Source organism: Euprymna scolopes, chromosome 30 (genome assembly GCF_053919585.1).
Source record: "Euprymna scolopes isolate OS-2025 chromosome 30, ASM5391958v1, whole genome shotgun sequence".
NCBI classification, from domain to species: domain Eukaryota; kingdom Metazoa; phylum Mollusca; class Cephalopoda; order Sepiida; family Sepiolidae; genus Euprymna; species Euprymna scolopes.
This window is the reverse complement of record NC_136511.1, coordinates 102714194-102727504: the sequence shown is the minus strand read 5'-3', so window position 1 is coordinate 102727504 and position 13311 is coordinate 102714194. Positions and strand designations below refer to the sequence as shown.

Sequence of the window (13311 nt, the reverse complement as noted above, 5' to 3'; positions counted from 1 at the left end):
GTTCATAAGAGTAGTTGTTGATGGACAGAAATCCGAAGCTCTCAGCATTAATGCTGGAGTCCCTCAGGGGTCCATCCTGGGCCCAACTGTCTTCCTGATCTACATTAATAATCTTCCAAATCACATCCTTACATCATTCGTAGACATTTCTGCTGACAACACTACCATCTATGGTAGCACATCAAAGACTGTAAACAACCAAGTTCTTTCTGTTTCTCTCTTCTCTGATCTTGAACATGTGGTACAATAGGGAAAGAGGTGGCTGGTTACTTTTAATGCATCTAAAACCAAGGTTCTATCTTTACATCATCAATGCTCTGATGCCCATCTGGCATCAATTGAAATGAATGGCTCTTGTCTTGGGGAGGCTTCATATTTTGACACGCTTCTAGGCTTGACCTTTACTCTTGATCTAAAATGGAACACCTATCAAATCCATTGAAAAATGGTAGGATTCTTCTACCGCTCCAGTAGGTATCTCGCTCCTGATGCAATTCTTTACCTATATAAAAGCCAGGTATGGCCAATGATAGAGTACTATTGCCACATCTGGACTGAAGCTGCTAGAAGCAGCTTATCCTACCATGGCAGAATTCAAAATAGACTTCGTAGCTTAGTGGGGGATGCCCTTTTCTCTTCCTTGCAATCTCTTCCTCACAGAAGAGATGTTGCGAGCCTGTCTCTGCTTTATCATTATTTCCATGGTGGGTGCTCATCTGAGCTTCAATCTATGGCTCTTCCAGCCAAACTTTCCTAAAAAGCACTCGTTTAACCAAAACTACTATCAATAGTTTCCCCACACTCTTTATCTGTGCCCAAATCTAAACACAGATTCCACAAACAAAGCTTCTTTCTTAGAACTGCACGCCTATGGAACTCTTTTTCGTTGGCCTGCTTTCCAGCTGACTACAATCTGATTGTCTTCAAGTCCAACATAAACAAGTTCTTGATGAACCATCCCCCTAACTAATCCAACTTACAAAAATTCCACTACTTATGTTTACTACGCTATAATCACAATCACATTGACATGTATACCCATTAACCATTATCCTTGAGTGGCTTCCGGGCCTTGATAAGTGGTGATTCCTGTTGGGGGGGGGGCAAAAAAAAAACCTGTCCCATCGCTGCAATGTTGCACCTCGGTGCCTGTTTTACAAGTATTTTAATGAAACGTGCTCTGATGAACTCATCATATTTTTACGCTGTCGATATACATACCGCCAACTAACCCGTTTAGCAACAGACTCACACCCCTTTATTGTAGAGGTTCCTAGGTGCCGGAATAGTTTATTTCCTCAGACTGCTAGACTCTGGAGTTCCCTCCCTGTTGTCTGTTTCTTTTGACTGTATTGACATGCAGAAGTTTAAATGTAACGCAAACTGACATCTCGCTCATCTCCTTTAAACATGATCCCAAATAGTAGCTATTTAAAATGCCTCGCCACGGGACAGAGTTAGACACCAGGGTCGTTTTTGAACATGGAGAAAAGGAACAAAAATAAAAATTGTCTCCGTCGTGAAAACAAGAAATTCAAGTGCCGCATCTGAAGAACAGATGGTATTTATTTGCTCCCCACTGAGCAAATTAGGCACAAGGCCGTTTTTAATGTGAGGTAAAAACCAGCTCCCCTAAAAGTAGGCAAAAAGGGGGCACTCTGATTACCAAAAATAATAATTGTCCCAGTATAGAGGGTTTCCCCTCCATTAACTGGTACAAATTATCTTAAGTGCAGCATCTGCCGGAACAGATACTACACTTTGATCTTGGCCCAAAGATCCCAAATAGTAACCATTCACTTCCAAGTGGCAACATGCCTTGTTTGGGGGTGAAGAACAGTTAAAAAAAAATCTTTTTTTGAATTTATATACGCATAGTATCTTCATCAATGTAAAAGTACATTTATAGCAGATTAAAATGTTAAGCTTGAAAAACCAATAAGAGAAAGAGGCTAGTTGTTATTGTTCCGGCCCAGATATAGCAACAATACTTCATTTATGGATGAATAGTGGGTTGTAGAGATACAACATACTGACAGGTGTGAGAAGTTTTCTAACCCAATAGAGGGAGCCCACCTCAATAGATTTGGCAGTATTTTCTATATATTCGTCCCAATTGATGTTAGCTGTGAATGTTAGGTGAAGAAGTTTGCAAGTTGAACTCTATTAGCTTTATCAATCAGTAGTTGTAAAGGTTTCTTAAAATTGTTAAACGAAAAGAGATTTATTTAATGATATTCTTATTAGCATATATGGACATAAAAATACATTTTCAATGTATTAAAATATTATAAAGCAGATAAAAAGCATGGAAACTGGTGCAAAATATTCTAAAATATATATTAAACAAAGAAACTTTTGTCTATATGACATATTCTTTTTATACTCTATATTTACAGTATAATTATTATACTCTAGCAAGGTGACCCGAGGTTGCTTGGGGTTGAATGATGATCATCAAATGTTTTACACTCCCATATTTTGTCATTGAAATTGGTGAAATCTATTTTTCAATCAAATCGATTGATCGCCTGCTCTAGTTGGGGACCCATCACGGTGCACAGGAAGAAAGCTTACCTGCCTCTTGCAGTGACTTAACAATACATTGTAGTTTACATTGCACTGTAGAAAACCTAATATTGATTTTTATAACAGGGTTTGTACAAACTGGAAAAGTCATTGAATTTTTACTTTTGACTTGAAAAGGCCTTATTTCTATTATTAACCTTGAAAAGCCTTGAAAATTGTCTTCTTTATGTCCTGTAAAAATTGGTATCAAAATTTATTATATAAATCTTGCCTGTCTGTTTAAATGTATGTGTGTCTGCCTAAAACTTTCAACAGAGGCGATGGATTTTCACGAGATCAGTATCATTTTGAAGCTCGACCCTTTGGACAAAAAATATCGAAAAATTGGCTAAAAACATTAATTCCTTCACCCTCAACTGGGCACTTTTCTACAAGAATGGGTTGCTTTTTTCCCCTCTTTTCAATTGACTAGCCTTAATTTAAGCCTTTGTCACTTGTGGTTTGGCAATTAACGCAACGGCAAAGACATTTGGGGTTTTTTTCACATTCTTTTCCTCCTTTGCAATACAGGTTTGGGCCTGCCTGCCTATACCACTTTTATTGCTCAACACACACCGCCAAACACCTAGGCAACATGAGGCACCCAGGCTAGTATTAAAAATAAAATCAAAATAAATACTATTAAATTATTTTTTAAGTATTGATAAAAATACCATTAAAATATTTTTTAAATATTGAAAATAAATTCAAAATAAATTTTTCTTAAATTGCATAGTACTATTGTGCAAACAAGAGTTCCATCCCTTTATCACAAAACTACCTCGGGTAGTTTCATGATAAAGATTGAAATCTTCATCTGTTTTTGTTCTCATTCATAATTTAATTTAAACAAAAACTTTCGACAGAGGCCACAGATTTTCGCCAGATCAGTATCACTTTCAAGCTCGAACCTTCCAATGAAAAATATTGTAAACTTGGCCAAAAACATTCATTCCTTCACCCTCAACCAGACCCTTTTCTACAAGGAGGGATGGAAAAAAATTGTTCCTTCATGACAAGATGGCTTCTACGCATGCGTCAACACACGCAAAAGACGTATCTTGAATTCGTTTAAATATTATAAAAACCAACCTACATTTGCCCACACGTCTATAGCATAAAGTGACAGCGTCGTTATCTTAAGATTGCAGGTTCAATCCGAGTTATCAGATATATTTTTTTTATCGATTTTTAAACTTTTAATATTGAAACAAGGTTATTTATACCATTTTTTTTTTTTATCACTTTTCGCTGTGTTTTTTTTTTTGTTTTACCGAACACGTTCATTATTTTTTTTTTCCCCCTTTTTTGTGGTTTTCATTTTTCCGAGTATTTTAAAGAAGTTTTACGTTCGTTTGCTGTTTTTTTTTTTTTTTTGTTTTGGTTTTTCCGATTTTTTAAAAAGTTTAAGCAGGGGAATTACTTCGCTTATTCTTTACCCCCCCCCTACACACACATCCAAACAGCCGGGTACCCTCGCTAGTCTATAATATAAATCTCACTTGTCTGTTTAAATGTATGTATGTTTGTATGTCTGTCTCTTCTCCGTTCTGTGGATTTTGAATTGTTTTTACTTTTTTTATTCATGTTGAGTTCGCTTATTCGTACCAACCGTCCTCATCATCATCATAAACATTGAGGATTTGTGCCGTTATGGCGCATCTTAAATTTAAAGCTGTACTAGCGGCGAAGCGAATGACTATCTCTTCTATGTGCTGTGTATTTTGGATTGTTTTTACTTTTTTTTAGTCATGTTGAGTTCACATATTCGTACTAACCATCATCATCATCATGAACCCTCCTTCATACATATTCTACATGTATGTGTACGCGTATATATGCATCTGTATGTACGTGTGTATGTGTACATGCATCTGTATGTACGTGTGTATATGTATGCATGTGTATGCGCATGTTGGCATGTGTGTGTTCTTGCATATGTATGTTTACGTGCATCTGTATGTATCCTTGTATGTGTACGTGCATGTGTTTATTTCCATGTGTATGTGGGGTGGAGAGGGCTCCTGAAAGCCGTTGTGAAGGCAACTCCTCTAGGAGAAGCAAATCTCTGATTTAAAAAAACCATAAAGAAGGAGACCAGTACCCGCATTAAGCTGGTCTGCAGTTTGACTTGTTGCTGGCTAGCTTGCTCTTGCTTGTTGCTGGATCTCAACATTTTGGACTGAGAGAGAGAGACTTAGCTGTCGTACAAAGCTAAAACTCTGTAACATTTTTTTTTTTTTTTTTACACAGTGGTCACCACTTATCAAGGCCCGGAAGCCACTCAGGGATAATGGTTATTGCAAGTACATTACGTTAGTGTGGAGATTTGATGAAGTGTTTACTTAAGGGGGTGGTTCATTAGAAATTTGTTAATGTTGGACTTGAACACATCCAAGTTGTAGTCAGGTGGAAAGCAGGCAGACGGAGTTCCACAGGCATGCAGTTCTAAGAAAGAAGCTTTGTTCATGGAATCCACGTTTTGATTTAGGCACAGATAAAGAGTGGGGGAAATCTTTCACAGTGGATTCGGCTAGATAGGTGTTTTTCGTGAAAGATTGGCGAGGGGGGGGGCGAGATTGGAGTTCAGACGAGCACTTGCCATTGAAATAACGATAAAACAAAGATAGGCTCGCAATGTCTCTTCTGTGGGAGAGAAGTTGCAGGGTGGAGAAAAGGGCATCCCCCACTAAGCCACAAAGTCTATGTTGTATTCTGTCAAGGCAGGATAGGCTGTTTTTAACAGCTCCTGCCCAAATATGGCAGCAGTATTCCATCCTTGGACGTACTTGGCTTTTATATAGATAGAGAATTGCATCAGTAGTGAGATATCTTCTGGAGCAGTAGAAGGATCCCACCATCTTTCCAGCGACCTTGGCAACAGATTGATGTACGTGTTCCATTTCAGATCAGGAGTAAAGGTCAAACCCAGAAGCTTGTCAAAACACGGGGCCTCTCCCAGACGAGAGCCATCCATCCCAATTGATGCCAGATGGGGATCAGTGTTGATGATGTGAGGATAGGAGTTTGGTTTTAGATGCATTAAAGGTAACCAGCCACGTCTTCCCCCACTGAACCACGCGCTCGAGATCAGAGGAGAGAGAATCAGAGAGAACTTTGTCATTTACAGCCTTTGATGTGTTGCCGTAGATGGTCGTGTCATCAGCATAGATGTCAACGAATGATTTAAGTATGTGTTTAGGGAGGTCATTGATGTAGATCAGGAAGAGAATTGGGCCCAGGATTGACCCCTGAGGGACTCCAGCATTAATACTGCAGGCCTCTGATTTTTGTCCATCGACCACTACTCTTATGAGCCTATCGGAGAGAAATGATTTAATGATTGAGAAAACATTTCCAGTTATACTGTAGCTGGAAATCTTGTGAAGTAGACCCTTATGCCATACCTTGTCGAAGGCTTTTGATATGTCAAGAGCAATTGCCCTAGAAAGGAAGCCTTTGTCAAGAGATTCACTAATCCTGTGAGATATAACCGTCAGCACATCTGCGGTAGATCTTGCAGAGCAGAAACCATATTGTGTGTCACTAAGAAGGTTGTTTCTTCTGAGGTGGTTGACTATTTCTCTATTTAATATGGATTCCAGCAACTTACTCATAACACACAGGAGACTTATTGGTCTGTACTGAGAGGGAGATGACTTATCACCTGAATTCTTAAATACAGGGCAAACTGATGAGGTCTTCCAGGGAGTCGGAAAGCACTTCTCCTTAAGGCAGCGCTTAAACAGTTTCGTAAGTATGGGAGCAAGTTCTGGTTGAAGCTTTTTTAACACTATAATTGGGATGCCGTCAGGAATCTAGGTTCTTGATTAGCTTGGCGACTTCATGCACAGATATTTGTATCTTTTGTATAGATACTCCTTCAGACATTTGTCTATAAAAAATAGTCCTGTGGCGATGCAAATTTTGTGACGCATGTAATCCTGAAATGCTGGAAGCATGTAATAATTGATCTGCCACCATTATATGTATCTATGTGTATGTATGTTTATATATGTAAATATGTATGTATATCTTTGTGTGTTTGTATACATATGTTTGTGCGTGTATGTATGTATATGTATATATAAAAAAAAAATAATCATCTCCGGGCTCATCAACTCTCAGTGACTGAGGGAGTGGCACTCGTCTGACAAGACATTGCAATCATCATGTTTGCCTAAAACTTTTGACAGCGGCGACGGATTTTCACAAGATCAGAATCATTTTGAAGCTCGACATCTCAGACAACAAATATCGAAAAATTGGCCAAAACATTAATTCCTTCACCCTCCACTGGGCAGTTTTCTACAAGGAGGCGTTAATATTTTGCAAGCCGTTCTTGCAAGTCATCATATCGGTTGGATTGACTTTGCCTAATTTTAATGATCCGAACTTCTGGTCATGTCATGGAGTAGCGGTAAAACGTCAGATTTTCTTTCCCGCCTTCACGTCACGGGTTCGAGGCTGCCTGCCTACATTATTTTTGCTCAACACACACCTACAAACACCTTGGCAATGGCAGGCATGTCATAGATTAAGATTCACAAGAAGCACTCGTCTAGCTGTAAACACTATCAATAATTTCCCCCACTCTTTATCTGTGCCTAAACCTAAACTTAGATTCCATGAACAAAGCTTCTTTCTTAGAACTGCACGCCTGTGGAATTGTCTTCCGTTTTCCTGCTTTCCGGCTGACTACAATATGGTTGTGTTCAAGTCTAAAGTAAATAAGTTCTTGATGAGCCGTCCCATATAAGTTATTAAATTTACCAAATTTTCATTACTATTGATTACTATATTGACCAATTTCTACTGTACACTCTTTAACCCTTATCCTTGAGTGGCCTCTGGGCCTTGATAATGTGGTGATGCCTTTGTAAAAAAAAAAAAAAAAAAATGCTTCCATTTCCAATTTCTCTCTCTCTCTAAAAATAATACATTTTTTACTTATTTTTTTTTTTCTTTTTATACATGGCTTTAAACAGATAAAAGAAAAATCAGCTATGCTTGCTTTTTTGTTTACATATTAATACATAAGCTGTATTAATGCTACTACAAATTTTGATGAATTACACCTCTTTCATTTTGTGCATACATATTAGCAATGTTGTGGTAGTATGAAGTGAGGAACAAGTAGAATTTTTTGTATTTTCTTTCATTGCAGTATGTTGACCTAGAAAATGCTTACCTGTGTGGCTATTTAAAAATCAAGGGACTTACAGATGAGTATCCAACGCTTACAACATTCTTTGATGGTGAGATCATTAGTGAGAAACATCCGTTTCTCACTCGGAAGTGGGATGCAGATGAAGATGTTGACAGAAAACATTGGGTATGTACCACAATTCAGATTTAAAACAAATATATTTCATTTTTTTTTTCTTTGTTAAAGATGTTTTTTTAGATTTTTTATTTACTTTTTTTTTAAGATTTGAAACCTTATATGTATAACTTTATTAAACATTTCAAAATCACAAGAATATACATCTAATTCACATTCATATTGCTTGAATTACTGAGCCTTACACATGTTTCATTGAATGGCGTAATCCAAACTAATCATCAGAGACTTTTAATCCCAGAAGAAAATGTACAGTTTTTTTTTGGGGGTTTTTTTTTTTTTTTACTGTACATTTCTTGTTTGATGAACTAATGAAAAGTATCTGATTTTTTTGGTTTATGCTATTCAATGAAACCTGTGGGGGTTTTTTTTGTCTTTAGTTTTTGTGTGTGTGTTCACAAAAAAAATTGTTGTGGGGAAAGTTTTTTTTTTATTTTTTATTTTTTTATTGATGCGGAAAAGATTTCTACAAAAATTTTTTTTTTTTTTTTTATCTGGTATTTAATCCAATCTCATTTCGTCGCCAAACTTTGTTATGTTCGGAGAAATTGTGATGTCAGAATTATTGGATAACATAGAACAAGCAGGCAAGCTCATTGTATCTTTAAAAACAATTTATTTGTGGCAGAAACATTATTTACAGAACGATATTGGTAAGACATGTAAATTGATTATGTAGTAGAGCTGACATCTATTCAATGTAGCCGTCTTCAGCCTCAATCACTGCCTCAATACGGTTTCCACACGTGCCAGCAGGTGTTCAGCAAATAATCAGTGGATGATGGCGATTAGGCTGATTTTAGTGTTGTAGGAGGTCATGTTGGTGATGTTCTCAACGTATGACCAAACAAAGTAGGCCAGCAGGTTCAGGGGAGGGGGAGGGGGTCAGTGAGAGAAGGGTACAAAATCATAGCATTCTTTCTGAAGCCAAGCCCGGATCTCTTTGGACTTGTGGGCCAGCACCAAGTCCTGCTGCAACACCCAGGGTCTGTCAGCGGCCACCTGATTGCGCCAGTGGATCACCACACTCTTCAGCACATCCAGGTCCACTTTGGTGTTAACTTTCAAACTGACTTTGAAGATGTGAGTTGGCATGATGTGGCCTTCACTTGAAACCACACCAAAGAACATAACTGTGGCTAGAAACTTTGTTTTCATCATCCTGTCCATTATTTTGTATAGAAATAATGTTTTCTTTGAAGGGCTATTCAGATAAAAGCCTGCCTTTTGATGTGATTTGCCACCTGCACATGTGCAAACCATCAATATCTTTCTTTTTAAATAGCTAAATTTGCAACGTCCTAGCATCTGCATAATCATGGTAACATTGATAAGAGTGTTTGGTTATTAAATTCAGTTATGCAAGTTTGTGCCCAGCAAGTCTCATTTTTCTAAGCAAAAAAAAATTTTTTTTTTAATGGGGTTTTGCTTGTGACTGATGACACCAAATCCTGTTTTTTTTTTTGTTTGTTTTTTTTTACGAATGCTAGTATGTAAATAAAAGGATAATGAAAGAGAACGATGTTAGTAAACAAATGTGTCTATGAGCATGGACAAAAACAAAAGGTAAAAAAAAAAATCCATGTGTTAAATTAATATCCCGTTAGTAGAAAGACAAATTATATATACACCCGTTTCTAAGGAAAGAGTTCATATATAAAAATGTAATACATACACAGGTGTGAAAGTTGAGCTGTGTATGTATTACATTTTTTAGTCCACATGTCAGCCGTAGCCATGTTGGAATCTTTGAAGCTCAAAGCCAGAAATGCTGTGGAATTAGTCAGCTCGCTATGCAATCTCCTGACTAGAAAGAGTTTCGTTGGTATACCCTCTTATCAACTTCAGTAGTGAACTTAGAAAGAGTACTGAAAAAGGGCCTTTGAGTGAACAAACCAGAAAGGAAGTTAAATGCTTGCACCAAACAATGCTGAGCTTAGAAATTAAGCCCAGATTCAAAATTGTAATGGTGATTTGTTGTACCTATTTACAATGCCTCCCCACGGGACAGAGTTAGACACCAGGGTCGTTTTTTAGTGTGGAGATTTGTTGTAGCCAAATTGCTTTTGTTGTTGTTGTTGTGGTCGTTTGTAGTTGTTGCTGCTAACTTTAAATATATTTGGTGATGAAAGGCAGATTGGTGACAGAACTTGACAATGAATAATCACAGCAGAAAGAATGGCAACAGAGTTTGACTGAGATGGGTTCAAGCAAGTGTCAAACAATGGAGTTAGTCTTGGCTGAGATTCAGAGGTTAGGAATTTAGCTCAGAATATTATGATAGAAATTGGGTAGAATTTAATTATTTAAGAGGGCAGTTCAGAAATACACTTTTTACATTAGACTTGAAAACGACTATGTTATAGTCAGCTGGGAAGCAGCCCTGTAGTAATATGTTCCACATACAAGCAGTTGTAAGAAAAAAACTTCTCATAAAAGTTTCGTTTAATTTTAGATAGAGAGAAATAAACGATTGACAGTGGTTGAAGCTAGACGAGTTTATCTTGTGAATATTTTACACGGTGGATGAACAAAATGATAAAAGCTCTGTCAAGCATCTATTATAAGTATAATAACTGTTTATTTATCTTTTTTTTTCTTCAGGGGAAATTTTTATCATTTTTTAAATTTGCAAAGAACTTTAATTCCGACACATTTGACTATGAAGAACTTCGAAAGACAGATTGCGTTTTTATGCGGTGGAAGGTAAGTTCATTTTTCATTTTTATTTTCACAATTTGTCATCGTATGTTAACTGCAGTTGAAATATTAGGGTTGACTGGGATCTCCAACTTTAGTTAGTAATATACCAGAAGACTACAGCAGAACGATTCTTTAAGAACAATTTCTTGAACTGCTCTTCCAAATGATATAAACGCATTTATAGATTTTTATATGAATCTGTGTCATGGCGTTGCCTATGAAAGTAGATTAACTCAAGAAATTCCATGCCCAATTTTGAACTATTTGATTATAACCTGCTTATATGTATATAATATGTATATGTATATGATATATATATATATATATATATGTATATGATATATATATGTATATGATATATATATATGTATATGATATATATATATGTATATGATATATATATATGTATATGATATATATATATGTATATGATATATATATATGTATATGATATATATATATGTATATGATATATATATATGTATATGATATATATATATGTATATGATATATATATATGTATATGATATATATATATGTATATGATATATATATATATATATGTATATGATATATATATATGTATATGATATATATATATGTATATGATATATATATATATATGTATATGATATATATATATGTATATGATATATATATATATGTATATGATATATATATATGTATATGATATATATATATGTATATGATATATATATGTATATGATATATATATATGTATATGATATATATATGTATATGATATATATATGTATATGATATATATATGTATATGATATATATATGTATATGATATATATATGTATATGATATATATATGTATATGATATGTATATGATATATATAGTATATGATATATATATGATATATATATGTATATGTTATGTATATGATATATATATGTATATGATATATATATGTATATGATATATATATGTATATGATATATATATGTATATGATATATATATATGTATATGATATATATGTATATGATATATATATATATGTATATGATATATATATGATTATATATATATATGTATATGATATATATATAGTATATGATATATATATGTATATGATATATATATGTATATGATATATATATATGTATATGATATATATATGTATATGATATATATATATGTATATGATATATATGTATATGATATATATGTATATGATATATATGTATATGATATATATATATATGTATATGATATATATATATGTATATGATATATATATATATGTATATGATATATATATATATGTATATGATATATATATATATGTATATGATATATATATGTATGTATATGATATATATATATATGTATATGATATATATATATATGTATATGATATATATATATGTATATGATATATATATATGTATATGATATATATATATATGTATGATATATATATATGTATGATATATATATATGTATGATATATATATATATGTATATGATATATATATATATGTATATGATATATATATATATGTATATGATATATATATATGTATGATATATATATATATGTATATGATATATATATGTATATGATATATATATATATGTATATGATATATATATATATGTATATGATATATATATATATGTATATGATATATATATATATATCTATATGATATATATATATGTATATGATATATATATATGTATATGATATATATATATGTATATGATATATATATATATATGTATATGATATATATATGTATATGATATATATATATGTATATGATATATATATATATGTATATGATATATATATATATGTATATGATATGTATATGATATATATATATATGTATATGATATATTATGTATATGATATATATGTATATGATATATATATATGTATATGATATATATATATGTATATGATATATATATTGTATATGATATATATATATGTATATGATATATATATATGTATATGATATATATATATATGTATATGATATATATATATGTATATGATATATATATATGTATATGATATATATATATGTATATGATATATATATATGTATATGATATATATATATGTATATGATATATATATATGTATATGATATATATATATATATGTATATGATATATATATATATGTATATGATATATATATATATGTATATGATATATATATATGTATATGATATATATATATATGTATATGATATATATATATATGTATATGATATATATATATATATGTATATGATATATATATATGTATATGATATATATGTATATGATATATATATATATGTATATGATATATATATATGTATATGATATATATATATTTATATGATATATATATATATTTATATGATATATATATATGTATATGATATATATATATGTATATGATATATATATATGTATATGATATATATATATATGTATATGATATATGTACATATGTATATGATATATATATATATGTATATGATATATATATGTATATGATATATATATATATATGTATATGATATATATATATATGTATATGATATATATATGTATATGATATATATATATATATATGATATATATATATATGTATATGATATATATATATATATGTATATGATATATATATATATATGTATATGATATATATATATGTATA

At 32.3% G+C, this 13311-nt stretch overlaps 1 protein-coding gene across 5 annotated transcripts in view; it reads left to right on the top strand.

Moving 5' to 3' along the window:
- Positions 1-13311, top strand: part of LOC145254923 (glucose-induced degradation protein 4 homolog) — a 72966-nt gene that overhangs the window by 12338 nt on the left and 47317 nt on the right. For all 5 annotated transcript variants that reach the window (XR_013863843.1, XR_013863842.1, XM_080113897.1 and 2 more), the window contains exons 2-3: positions 7736-7903; positions 10517-10618. Coding sequence is in view for 3 of the 5 variants with exons in the window: in XM_080113897.1 (XP_079970023.1) it covers positions 7736-7903; positions 10517-10618 (270 nt within the window). In the remaining 2 variants the exon portion in view is untranslated. The remainder of the gene's footprint in view (positions 1-7735; positions 7904-10516; positions 10619-13311) is intronic.